The sequence below is a fragment of the Geospiza fortis genome, unplaced genomic scaffold (genome assembly GCF_000277835.1).
Source record: "Geospiza fortis unplaced genomic scaffold, GeoFor_1.0 scaffold130, whole genome shotgun sequence".
NCBI classification, from domain to species: domain Eukaryota; kingdom Metazoa; phylum Chordata; class Aves; order Passeriformes; family Thraupidae; genus Geospiza; species Geospiza fortis.
In genome coordinates, this window is record NW_005054300.1 from 4832498 (window position 1) to 4846585 (window position 14088).

At 45.1% G+C, this 14088-nt stretch overlaps 1 protein-coding gene across 1 annotated transcript in view; it reads left to right on the plus strand.

Annotated features, from left to right (window-relative positions):
- Positions 1–2760: 2760 nt before the first annotated feature.
- ARL3 (ADP ribosylation factor like GTPase 3) overlaps positions 2761–14088 on the plus strand; it is a 22271-nt gene continuing 10943 nt past the window's right edge. The window contains exons 1-5 of the mRNA XM_031061344.1: positions 2761–2772; positions 4870–5013; positions 6128–6244; positions 10349–10399; positions 12361–12546. Of these exons, the coding sequence (XP_030917204.1) occupies positions 2761–2772; positions 4870–5013; positions 6128–6244; positions 10349–10399; positions 12361–12546 (510 nt within the window). The remainder of the gene's footprint in view (positions 2773–4869; positions 5014–6127; positions 6245–10348; positions 10400–12360; positions 12547–14088) is intronic.

Here is a 14088-nt window from a genome sequence, read left to right on the forward strand (position 1 = left end):
AAGTGAATTGATTCTACCTAAATGTTCACATCTAGTAGATAAGCAATTGGTGGTGACTGAGGGTGGCTTTATTTTAAATTCATTATCTGAGCCTTGTGGCTAATAAAGTTAAACAAAATACATTTACTTCTCTTTCCTAATAAGAATCAACTGTGCTATGCAGCAGCTTGCGGGCCACGCTTTTTATCCATGCCCCGTGTATCCAGCCCTCAGTACAAGGGAGAATTGTTCTTTCCATTATGGCTTTATATTGCCAATCTGATACAATATTTAAACAGATTATCTCAATGCTTTGTTTGTCCCAAACCAATTTTTGCTTTGGCCTGTAAAGTGAATCTTCCTTTCAGTGGCTTCTGTGGTACAGGATGTAGTTACATGCATCAACTAGTTCAAGAGACCCATATACAGCATGAATAAACCCACAAAACCCTTAGCTAGGACTATAAATGCCACTGTATTTTTATATATGTAGAAATTTTTTTTGATAGAGAGAATAGGATTACTGCATGCAGCTATAATTGAAAGTCCTTTGATAATTTGGTGAGTATTTTAAACCTAGCAATGATATACTTTCATAAAACCACACATCCCTGTTTTCTGAAGGATGTTAATAAGATGGTTAGCTTTGCTTTCATGCTCAATGTGTTTATGAGTGCTCTTACCCATTTAGTTGCATCTTCGAATTTAATGCCCCACTCTGATTTCATAGTAATTGTCAGGAGTCTCTTTTTCTTTATTGTATGTCCCCGCTCACTGTCTGAAAAATACAGTCTCCTCATTGCTGACCCCATCAGTCTGTCTCCTCACGGTGCTTGTAAAGAAAACCCTCTCCACCAAGGACAAAGATGTTTCTAAACAAGCCAATCTGATATAAGACATAGTTTGCTTAACCCAGAGGTGACCAAGAAGCGGATGCTGGCTGACTGTGCCCAGCCTTGAGTTGCTCTGTCTGGCTGCCCTTCTCCAAAGGCTGCACATGCTGCCATGCTGTGCTGTTCATTATCTGAGCAGCATCTGCAGTTCCCTTCTCTGTTACAGATGCCGCAGTCTGCTTGGTTTTGTGCAGCTGACACACTGCCCTTACACTCCTGTGAGGCATCTCTGCGGCTCCTCAGCCAGCTCACATCTACCCTGGCCTGCTCAAGACTTGTCCTGCTTCTCACCCTGGACACTCCAGTGAGCAAGTGCCACTGGCCTGGCTGCTGTGCAGGCATCCTGCGAATCCTCCCTTCTCACTACTGGCTAAGTCCCAGCATGAGACATTTCTTACCTGCCCTGCTTCAAAAATCTACTCCTCCTCTGTTGCTTCTGTGTACCCTCTTTGCACCAGATCTTCCCATTTCATGGCTTTCTACCTGACAGCTCCCATCAATAACAAGGCATTGTTTTCTGACTCTCTCCAGCCCGTTAGTTTCAGCATTGTGTTTGCCAGCAGAGGAGTGCTTGTCCATCAGTGTGTGTGCAACAGGGGCTGCTTGTCCCATATCATGGTGGCATGCAGCAGGGAACTCTGCTGAGTTATTTTTTCCAGTCTACTAAGCTGTCAGGAAATGCCTTCTGTCTTTCTAACCAGTGTGCTCACAAGATCAATTAAAAAAAAGTAAAAAGAAAAAAATGAGAAAGGCATCTGGACATGGCTTTAGTTTATTTAGTTTTAAATCTTTGCTAACTGCAGGGAGAATGCTGGATTCACATTTTAAATACTATTTACAAAATAGTAACAGTCATGGGAATCAATACTATTATTTGGCTCTTGATTTAAGTTGTATATACAGACCATGCTGGCAGCTAGTGAAATAAAGTCCACTTCTCTATGTTGGCTTGCTTGTCTTCCAGCCTTTTAAATCAGCTTACTTTATACCTTAGAGAATACTTTTATTTCTATATATATCTTCTCTTCTATTGGCTACCCCTGATAATCCTGTGATCAGCCATGCAGCAGTGTCACTTGAGTAGAATATGGAACGATGCTGATCGTTTTCTCATAGGCTGTCATACTAGCCCAGAAATAGCATCCATCTACAATGGGAGAAGCTCTATTAACATTTACAACTGTTCCTCTTCCCGACCCTTGAGAATTGCTCCGTGGTAGATAAGCAATACTTTGTAATACATTTCCTTGCGCTCAGTATTTTGGAGTTGAATTCTGAAATATAAAGGCACCTAATCCTGATCTGCTCTGGGATACACTGCTCTGCTCTTAGCAAGTGGAGCTGTGAATAGGATTAGCATTTCAACAGCTTCTTTTTTTAACTGTGAGCAATAAACTAAAATAATAGGGCCTGATTCAGAGCTCTCCAAAGTCGGCAGTAGTGCTTTGGCTGATGTACATTGGCTTTGGGTCAGGCCCATAAGAATGGGAAATTCAGTGTTTCCCTAGAAAGGAAGGAGAATGTGTGAATTCTAGAGTTCCTGCTCCTATGGAGTCTGTCCACACTGAGCTGAAATCCACAGATTTACAAGCCAACAAACACAACTGTAAATTTGACGGCAGGTGAAAAGAAAATGTGTTGCTAGTCATGCAGTTAAAACTTGTGCTTTTTAATGATGTCAAGGGCACTTAGGACATGCATATAAACAAGTAACCACTAGAGGTATTTTTGCTGCTGTTCCTTTTCTCTTTCCTCAGACGTGTGGAAGTGCAGACCATCATCAGGGCAGAACATGGGTTGGGCACTGTGGCTAGGGAGATGAGCTGCTGGGCTGGCAGGGCTTGCAGTGACTGGCTGCACTGAGCACAGCCCTTCAAATTCATTAGCCATGGGCCTGTGGGTGAGAGCCAGCTGTGAGCATCTGGCTCTCAGGGCCCTGCACGTGATGTTACAGGCCTGTACACTTCAACTAAAAGCTGTTTGGGGATTTACTGTGCATGTGCCGGTGCCTGTACTGAGCAGGCATAGCACCCACTACCAAGCAGAGCCCATTTCTAATTCTCAGCTCCTGAGCAGGGCCTGGATTCCTAGTTTTTTACCTGCCTATCACCTACAAAATAGGTGATACCTTGAGCCTGCTTATTGGGCAGTAAGACTGCAGTTTTGCTATTGCTTGCACAAGCTCTGAATTTCTGAACCTCAGCTTTCCACAGTGCTTTTTAAACGCACAGCAACAGTGGCAATACTGCAGCTTTCTACACGTACCTTTCGAACCCAGTTTTACTAAGTTCCTTCTCTCCTACCTGTTTCTTACACATCACACACGTTTTTTGAGCTGTAGCTGGTAATTTAACAGAAACCCATTAAATTACTCTGAAATCGAAAATGCTTGCAGGGGTGGATCAGATGTCACATGCATTTGAATCTCTGAGCATTACTAAAAGCTTTAGCATCACGACCTGTAGTGCCAAGTCCTTCCCAAAGCACTCCCACCTGGGAGCAGAGAGGTGAGCAGTCAGAAGCAGCATTTGCAGAATGGCTGAGGTTGGGAGTGGGCAGAAGGACACTGCTGGAGGCAGGGGATGTTGTTGCAGTGGTGACAGTTGTACTGCAATGTGCAGCTCTTTATCCTGAGGACAAGTTTCTGATTGCCGCGATCTGGAGGGGATCGGGAGCAACCTTCAAGGCTCAAATAGTCCTTGGCTCTCAGCAGGCATGTTTAGAGGGTTTAGTTCCTCATAGCAACAAAGCACTTCAAGACATTTAACTGATTACACCCTTGCAGGTCGACAAGAAGCATTTTCACCATTTTGCTATTGGGAGAACAAAAAGGCTTGAGATGTGGGCCCCATGGGCTCAGGTTTCTGCTGATATTTGAACTTTCTTCCTGGCTCTTGGTTTTAGTGGGCTTCAACAAGGGAGTTGTCTGGGAGAGATGGAACAGGAATGCTGAGGGCTTCAGAAGGGGCTGTAGGTGTTGCCTGGATTTTCTCAGGCAAATTAGTCGCAAGAGCACTTGTGTCCACAGGCAGGGTCTCAGTGTGGTGTGTGCTTCTTGGGCTCTGAGGAGGAGTCCCTGACATGCATGGGCTGCAGAGTAGTGGGGCAGCATGCCAAAGACACCGAGGCATTCCTGGTGTCACAGCCTGCTCCTGTGCCCTTGGCTGAAACAGTTCCTCTCCTGTGGGGTGGGCTGGGCAGTGAGAGGCAGGTGGAAGGAGGGTGATTTGCATCTCTTGGTTACATGCCAGGATCCAGAATATTTTTCCAGCCATTTTAGAGAGGTGCTGTCTCTGACTGGTGGCACTGACAAAAGCTTGGGTGTGCTGCTCTAAGGTGCATGTTTGTAAATGAGCTGACCTGCATATTCTGTTTCCTAATCCTGAGTGATACTGTCAGCTCAGAGAGCTGAGCCTGGGTAATGACTGGAATCCACTGTGCTTTTCTTAGTGAGGATGTGTGGTAATCTGAGGTAGTTGTTAAGTGCTACATCCTGAGAATCAGAACTGCACATGCCCCATGAGTTCAGCGTGTTTTAGACAGATAAACAGGGTTTGAGATGACCAGGGTAGTTATTGTAAGAACCAATGTCAGGTACATTGTAACCTAGGAGGCAGATCAAATTAATGGGGTTTTCCCTCTGATAAAGGTAATGAAGAGCTTGCAAGGATGTGGCCTGCAAGCTTCTGCATAGGCACTGTCTCCCTGGCACAGGGAATGCCAAACAGCTGTGTGACAAGAGCAGTGCAGCCAGCCGGGCACCCCACTGCGTGACATTTGTGCTGTCTGAGGCCTTGTTGGTACTCTGAGATGAAAGAAAACAGGGGCAAAGGGAGGAGTAGGAAATGAAATAGGAATAGGGTCTGCAGAAAGGTATTCAGGGTGTCTTGGGAGCCACCACCAGACAGAATCCATTTCAAGGGAGGAGGGTATAACATTGTGGGGGATGAGAGTTGGGGTGAGGAAATAACAGCTACAGTCTCTCTTGTGCATTTAGGGTTTACTGTCAATCTTGCGCAAACTAAAAAGCACCCCAGACCAGGAGGTGAGAATCCTCCTCTTGGGACTGGATAATGCAGGCAAGACCACACTCCTGAAACAGCTGGCATCAGAGGACATCAGCCACATCACCCCAACACAGGTGAGGAAGGCCTTTCCTTCTTGCAGCAGTTACTGTGATCCCACCTGCCACGTTATACAAAGCACTCATGATTCTAAAAGAGGGGCAACTGGAGCCTGGTGCACCATTAAGTTTGTGTCTTTTCTACGTAAGAGGAGGTTTCCTGAAGGAGCCAGAGAGCTTCAGGCCACATTGGTCAGGTAGTGCAAAAGTGGATGAGCGCTGTGGAGCTCTGCCAAAGGCTTTTGAGTCATGCTACGATTGCATGGATGAGACTTTGTTCCTGTTGTCCTTGCCAAACAGGGGACATATAGAGTGGATGCTGCAGCACTGGACGAACCCTTGTCTGTTTACATTTTTCACCCAACCAGCTCCAAGGGTTCTGCATATACCAGTGCTCCTCTCTAATGTCTCTCATGCCCATTTGTTGAGCTTTGGCGTTGGAGGAGAGGGATGGCTCCCATCAGAAGCACTGCAGCATTGCTCCAGAGGAGGTTGCTAGAGAGCTATGGGAGATGCTTCCCCCCATCCTGTAGCTGCCTCCCAAAGCTCCCAGCCCTGGCACCCTAATTCCAAGCCTTGGTCCCCTGGGTGGTGTGGCAGCGCGTTGCCAGCCCACACCACATCCTGTTTTTCTACTTGAATGCACTTTCAGTTGGTACTCTAATTGATGAAATGGACCCTTCAGATGTGCAGCTGTTGCTCTTTTAAGCCCAGCATTAGCTGTGTCGTGTCGAATTGAGCTGAGACCTCTGGCTTCATATTAGTTGTGACTGTCTACTCAGTTTTCACAAGCTCAATCTTGCTTCTCACAGTGCCCTTGTTTTCTCCTTATCTGCAGCTCTCCCACCTCTTCCTGCACCCACCCTGCTGAGCTCTCTCAGGGCACTAACTGCATCATATGTCTCCATAGGCATGACAGCATCAACCCTTGACCCAAGAGCACTGACAAACTGATGGTTGAGCAGCTGCTCTTGCTGGTGCCTGTCCCACAGCTGATCCATCTTTGTGGCTGCCCAGCCCATCTCAATGCACATTGCAGGCATGGGATATATAAGGTGTTAATGTCTGGCTACGAGTATGCTCCAGCCATTTAGGTTTATGCTCTATGTGGCTTTGTTTCTGCTCTTTCCAGGGCTTCAACATCAAAAGTGTACAGTCTCAAGGCTTCAAACTGAACGTATGGGACATAGGCGGACAGAGGAAGATCAGACCATACTGGAGGAACTATTTTGAAAACACTGATATCCTTGTGAGTATTGGCTGCAGCTGAATGCTGTGTTCATGCAATGGTCTCAGCCAAGGTCTCAGCCAGAAATTCAGAAACAAGTAATGTAATGTCCCAGCCCTCAGCAACACCATTGCCATTGTAACAGGAGTTATTTTGAGCTAAATGGCAAGATTGGTTGAGTGCAGTAAGAAAAATACAGTTATGTTTGCAGAAATCATTCAGTTGCGTGTTTTTACTTTCACAGGATGGTGCTGTTTATAGCCAGTTCCTTTCCTCTCATCTCAGTCTCTTTCAAATGAAAGGACATTAATAACGTGTACTTTGCCCATCTATAGTTCCTTTCACTGGAGACTCTGAAGGCCTGTCATGGGCATTAGTGACTTAAACATCATGTGTAGAGGTAGGTCAGTATGGTGCCCTAGCTTTACAGGTAGGGAAACTGAGGCATAAGAATTAAATGCTCTGTCTGGCATCAGATAGGAAAGCTTCTGAGTGAGGGACACAGAGAGACCCCTTGTCTTTTTCTCCTTTAATCGTAAGACTGTCTTTTAATGGTTTTGACAACTTAGCTGTAATTACCTTACAATTAGCTACAGATGACCACAATTACATTTACCGTGCAGGACCTTTGTTTTTCCATGCCAGAGCACATTGCCCTGGGACCCTCCAGGTGCTGTCTTGGCTAGTTTCATAGATCACCTCTAGCATGCAGCCACATATGCCAGCATGGAGGCAGACCGGGGGCTGCAGGCCTCTTTTTGCCCCAAGCACTATTGCCTGTGGGAACAGAATAAAACCAAGGTCTGCAGGCTCCCATGGGAAAGTAGGAAGCTCTCTCAGAAAGACACCATTCCTCCCTCCCATCACACACATATTCAGTAATGTGTCAGGAGCTTCAGTGCACTTGCACGGAAGGATCAGTGCAACTAGGAATAGGACTCTGTTCACCAAGGCTCGTGTCCAGTTGCTGAAAGGCCTGGCTGTGCCTGCAGGCTTAGAAAACATTGTCCAAATGAAGCTGTTATTTAAATGTGACTAATAAACCCTTGGTACTCTTTTGCCAATCTTAATTTTTGAGCCTTAATTTAGAATCTAAAATTCAAGGACAGCCACCACTGCATAAACCCAGCTGATTGCTTTTGCAAAGAGGAACTGTGAGATTTTTCATGGGATATGATCTGGGTTTGAGAAACGAGCAGGACACACACTGTGCTCCTCTGTGGCTGTTGAGGACAGAGATGGTGTGGCTGTGAGGTGACTGTGCCCACTGAGCCCAGGCTCTAGCGCTGTGGGTGGTGGGGAGGCAGTAAGTGTGCAGATCAAGGTCAGCCCTACAAAGCAGCAGTGTTGGGATCTCTGCCTGTTGTGGCAGGTGCTTGGGATGCAGAGGCTGTGCAACCACAAAACAGTATCTGGAAGACTCTGCTGGCAAAGACAGTAAACCACACTGGCCTGTTTGCTTCCACCCTTCCTAGTGTGTGCTGCATGGGAGGTGCAGAAATAAAGGTGAATTTGAAGACTGAAGGAGATGAAAGCAGTTGTTTTCCCTGCCCCTCTCTCACCCCAGTTAAAGCAATGTACAGAAAACCCCCTTCTTTTAATATGACTAAGAAAATGGGTGGATAGAAGCAGAATCAGTATGGGGGAAGCAGCAGTGTGAATTCAGAGAAATAGCTGGTGCACCGATGGACTTGAGTTCCCCCTAGCTGCACTTTATGTTGACACCCAGTCCCAAACTGGGAGATGTTGGCATGTTGGGGCAGTGCTTTGCTATTTCAATACACACCAAAACTGGGATCACATGTATGCTGATGGCTTGCTCTGTCTTCTGCCAGTCCTTACCCCTGTTTTAGCCAGTATTTTTACCTTCTGACAAACCTGGTGCAGATTGTGCATTTATAAATTGAGCCAATTTATCCCTCATGCTATTTCTTCATCTAGTCCCACCACTTGCAATTTCTGCCCAACCCATTTATTCCAGGCTGTGTTTTGGCTTGTTTCTTAAAGGAGGTACCCAGCTTTACAGGAATTTCTTTCTCAAATCTCCATTCTCCACCATGGTGTTCCAATTGGTAAACTGTGTTACCAAGCGCCACAGGCAAAAACAGGCTCTTGTGTGGCCTTGGCCATAAAAGGAGGTTGGACATGAGATACACTACAGTTCCCAGGACCCCCTGCTTCTCTCTTCCCTTAAACTGCATTGCATAAAACAGAAAGGACCCTCTAAAGAGTATTAAAATGCAGGAAGTAATTACAAATTCAAATCCATGCAGGTGCCTTTGAATGAGAGCTTGGTCTTGCATCACACACCTGTGATATTTGGAAGCTTAACGCAGGCAAATAAGGTGTGGATATCTGGCTGATTGCATATTCAGACAGGCACCTGCAGCTATTTGGCACAGTGCTTGCTGGTTTGGAAGTAGGCACTCGGCACATACTTTGCTTTCTCTGTGCTGTGCTTTTGTGGCTTTTGCCCCAAGCACTGTTGTATCTAGTTCTCATCTTGCAAAACAGCTCCCTAGTGAGGAATGAGCGGTGCAGGAGAAAGCCTGGCTGGATGGGACCCAGAGCCATTCCTTCCCAGTTAGAGAAGCACCGTAATATGGAAGGTGCTGCCTTTCATTTCACAAGCAGCACTCGACCATTGCATTCATGTGTTGTGGACTTCCCCAGAGATGTCCCGAGGGAGGACAGATGACAGTCCAGTCTCACCCCAGAACACAACTGCCAGCCCTGCAGCTTCTTTCTTTCTTTTGCTCTGTGTTTCCAACCCTACATGGGATGCATAGGGGTGGATGCTTGGTAGGGGCGGGGAGGCCATGTGTAGCTGATGCAGTATTGGTGCACGTGCTTGGGATCACACTGCAGGGAGAGGCCTGTGTGTCATGCCCATGGGCTGGTCCCCATCACGTGGCAGCAGGTGTGTGCTCTGCTGACGCATCCCCACGCAGCTGCGTCCAGCCCTGCCGTGTCCCCCAGCCCCTGTCAGTGCACATCAGCCCCCAGGTGATCTGCAGAGCGGCTGGGAGGTTGCTGGGTTACCTCCTCAGGCCTCGCATACAGATTTTCCTGCTGTGTGTTTGGTCCCATTTCAAACAACTCAAATGCTGCTCATTAAGAGAGTGCCTATAGTTTAATACATATTGCTGCTAGAGATCTTCCCTCCTCCTACTATTTGATCGAAATTATCCTAGAAGCATGGAGTCTTATGCTGAGACTGCCTGCAAGGATGCCATTTATCTTGATGGCAGGGTGCTGTGCTCATCTATTCCCTGAAAACCAGGCTGACACTTGCTCCCTGTAAGCCACCAAAGAGCATGCAGATGACATGCTAGCAGCTTCAATCACTACTGATGGGGAATGGCAGCAACTGGAAGCAAAATGCTCAGTGTTTGTCACCAGTCTCATCCCTGTCTGCTATCCCAGCATCCTTCTTCAAAAACCTTCACGTATCAAGCAATGAAAAAGGGATACCAGTCTATTCTTGCCTGCATGTTGTACTGAGGTTCCCCATTCTTTTAGATGGCAACTGAAGATGGAGTCTTGCAGGCTGAATCCAGCCCTCATACCCAACCACCCTCTCCAAGAGGCTACAGTAGGATTGCCTGCTGGAGACAAACTCAATGTCCCCAACACATTCATGTGTCCCCTGAGTGCCATTGTGTGAATTGGTGGCTTATTGAGGAGGTGATGCTAGAGAGCAGCACGGCAAAGTCACAGTAGGCCAGTGTTTGTACACTTTGCTGGGGTGAAAGGCCATGTCTGGCTCCCTAGGTTTTGTCCTCCTATGCTCAGCTTCGGCTTGTAACAATAAGTTTGAAACAATAACTGCAGTCTCCTGATCTCTTCAGATAATATCTGCTATGGTGATGATGACAGTATCCCCAGTACTGCTGCCAGCTCCTTTCTGATTCTACCCACATGGTTGTCCACTCCTCTGGCATTAAAAGAGGTGGTTCCTCTCCTTTCAGAGCATCATGAAGTTCTGTCAACATTTTCTGCAAATAATAGCAAGGATCTTTGTGCCCAAAAGTGTAATTAGTAGGTTCAACTCACTTAAGCACATGCTACTGTGGAAGAGTGTCTTCTGGGAAGAGTAACTTTTCCTGGAATTTCTTTTTTCAGATCTATGTCATTGACAGTGCTGATAGGAAGAGGTTTGAAGAAACAGGTCAGGTAAGTTACTTAAGCCCAGCTTCCTTTGAAGTAACTCAGTGCTTCTGAGTGCCCCTTGCTCACAAAAGTTAGGAGGAAGATTTTGTTGTTTATGAAGGAAATTTGCATTTCAAGAGACTTGCCTTTCAACATCAATACAGATTATTTTGGTAGATGTGAAACAAGGAAAATAGGTAGCCTAATTCTGTTTAAATAGAACAGTGTTCATTAAAGTTATACAATAATAGCAAATGGAGCCTAATACTGAAAGCACAAACTTCTCTAGGTCCTTTAAACCTTGCCAAACCAAGACCCTGAGGAATCCTATTTTCTTATTTACGAAGCTGAAATGGAAATCATATTGACTTGATTGTCTTTTGGATGTAATTGTAAAAAAGCTAAGAACTACATAACTAATTCCGGCCAGAAAATAAGATTTCCGTTTTACAAAGTTCTGATGTTTTGTAACATTTTTTGTTTTAGGTTGGAACAAAAATAGGACTCTTAAACTTCATTGTGTAAAATTCTGAAAGAGACAGTGTCTCAGAATAGCTAGCAATAGATTTAGCCCACAGAAATGGGAGATGTAGATTAAAGCCTTCTGTTCTGCCTGATTTGAAGGAGATACTTGGCCCTTTTGCCTCTCAAGTCTCTTGGACACACCCCAACAGAAGAACTTTGGTTGTTCTAGGGGTGAGGGAATCTTTCCCCTGCTGGAGCTATTTCATTTTATATCAGTAATTAAATATTCATTGGGCAAAAGAGATGGAAAGGAAGTAGCAGCTTAGATCACTTACCTGAGTCAGGCGGAGCCAACCTAAACCCCTCCTCATATTTCCGCAAACACTTTTGGTTTCAATAAATCAGCCGTGTCAGATGAAAGACCTATTTTGTTGAAAATTTCCCAGCCAGTTCTGTTTATGACTCCATCCTCTCATCCTGGCTTCCAAACCAAACATTGCTCTTTGGGGGGATGGAGTTATATTTCCACTGCAGTTTAGCATCTCCCGACTGCACTTGTTTAATCCAGAAGTTTCTATTCAGTAGATAAAAGATGTTAGAACGTTATCTGAGAGCATGAGACCTTTCCAGCTAAATAAGGAGGCCACAAAAATCTCCTATACTCATTTGTCTGCAATGCCAGCAGTCCCTACAGGTTCATGTTCTGCTGAGTTTGTCATATGTTCCCATAGGGAAGTGACTTGAGATTGAGTACCGGTTACACATGAGACCATTGCACAACCTAGACATGAAGTATTTCTGCCACCATTGATCCTCTGCAGATTCAGATTTGAGCTATTAAAAAAATCTTTTTGAGTCAACCAGTTTTGAATGAACAAACCCATTTTTTAAGATGCCATCCAATGTGTGCTGCGCATATGGAGCCAAAATTCAGCTATTAAGGCTCGTCTAGCTTGTCTTCAGCTAATCAATGCTTTCAAAATTATCAGCACTTTCCTGTGGGAGGGAGATTTCCATTTGGGGCGGGGGAAGTAATCTAATTAAATTGTAGTGATTAAGACTTCGAACACCCCCTTGAAACTCATGATTAGCAAAAGATATCAGGGCCAGTGTCAATGGTTGCTCAGGTACAAATCAGGTCAGTTGGGCAATAACTTAAGACAGATTCCTCATATTGCCAATTTACATGTTGTTTTTTGCTGTTTCATCAGTTTTGGTCTCCTGGGATCAGAGACTGGTAAAACACAGAGTTGTAGCCTTTAAGGCAACTGCTAATTTCAGACCAAAATTAAGATTTTTTTCTAACCTGTAATTGGAAGAAATAGCTTTTGAACCTTGGGCAGAGATGATTGTATACATTTTTGCTCTCTTATAATAAGATCTAGGTTTCACTGGAACACAGTCTTCTAGCATTTGCCCTAAATATATTTCTAATTAGAGACAAGCATTGGTGGTTGAAGGTTTTCTTCCCTTCCCTCTCACCATCTTCCCCCCACCCCACTCCCTTGTAAATGATACAGGAGCTGGCTGAGCTTTTGGATGAAGAAAAGCTTAGTGGAGTCCCCGTGCTCATATTCGCTAACAAGCAGGATTTGCTGACGGCTGCCCCTGCTTCGGAGATTGCTGAGGGACTGAACCTGCACACAATCCGGGACAGAGTCTGGCAGATCCAGTCTTGTTCGGCTCTTTCAGGAGAGGGAGTACAGGTGAGGCTCTGCAGAAGGCTTGCTGTGCCAGCAGGCCGTCTGTAAGAGATTGCTGATCTGCAGGGTGGGGCTGGACCAGCCTCACCAATGAGGGTCAGCACAGCCAAAGCCTTGCAGTGCAAAACGTGGGGGGTGCGTGTCTTGGGTCCTGTGCAAAGGAAAGGGAGAGCTGGGGGCCCTGGGGCTCCCTCCATCCCTGGTAAAAGGGAGAGCAATTGCCTCCCCACCCAGGAGCCCTTAGCTGGGCCAGATGAAGACATTGATTTCTTTTAAAGAGACTGCTGTCAGGTTAATCATTCTCACAAAACAAATTGTCTTTTACTATTAACCCTTTGACTGGTACGAGTGTGCACTCTAGAAATCTGATTTACCTTTGCTACTGATGTCATTTGGCATTTTACTAAACCCAGGCACCAGGGAGAAAAACTGATCAATTTTTCTGATCCAGAGAAATGCTAGAGTTGCACATGAAGCAGCAACCACTTCTAATGTCAGCATGTGGGGCAGCAAAAACACACCGAGAGGCCTGCACTGTGTCCCTGTGCTGAACTGTAATAGTTGTGTCTTGGGCTCCTGTGCTGTAGTCAGTTCCTGCGGTATAGTAGCTCTTTGTAATGTAAATGGCACCTAGGTTTGTTTATTTCACTCTTAGCTTTTCCTGAATTAATGAGGTATTTGCAGAGCTCGAAATCTGAGTACTCCCTTCACTGATATTTAAAGAAACAGAATGGTGAAGACATTTATCTTCACTGCAGTTTCAGTAAAACCTTATTTGCAGATGCTGCAGAGTAGTTCAGGATAGTGAGATCTCAAGCAGAGTATGAAGAGTCACAGAAGCAGCCCTCCATGCTGAGTGGGCAGTAAAATGGCAGATGAAATTCAGTGTTGACAAGTGCAAAATAATGCACATGAGAAACAACAATCCTAATTATACGACGGATATACAATGGGAACAGAGCTCATCAAAGGCCAGAGAAGAAAATTCAAACACGGGACAATTACAAGAAAGCAAAGAAGAAACATCTTTTCTAGCAGGTTAAAGTCATTGTGAGCCCATACCTTGAATATGATGTCAATTTCTGTCTCTGCCGCATTTAAAAAGGTTTTTGTCCTAATAGTAGAATCATAAAGTCCAACAAAAAATTAGGTAGAAGGGTCTTCAGAAGATCTTCAGACCAACTTCATGTTTAAAGCAGGGATAGCTCTGAGTCTAGAGGAGGTTGCTGAGAGTCTTGTCGAGTCAAGTTATAAGTATCTCTATGCATGTAAATTCCACATCCTCTCTAGGTAACCTCTTCTAGGCTCTTAACTACCCTAATCAGAAAAAATACTGTCCACATATCTGCTTAGAATTAGGAGAGATTTGAGGATCCTCTGTCAGGAATGATCAGCAGCACAGAGTGGCATCTGTATACAGGGATAAAAAATAAATTAGGACTAGCAGTTTGTAAGAGAGAGGACAGAGAGTGGGAACATCTTCAGGATTTATAAAATAAGGTATAAAAATACAGTCTAGTATGCTATTTTTATTTTGCTAGAGGA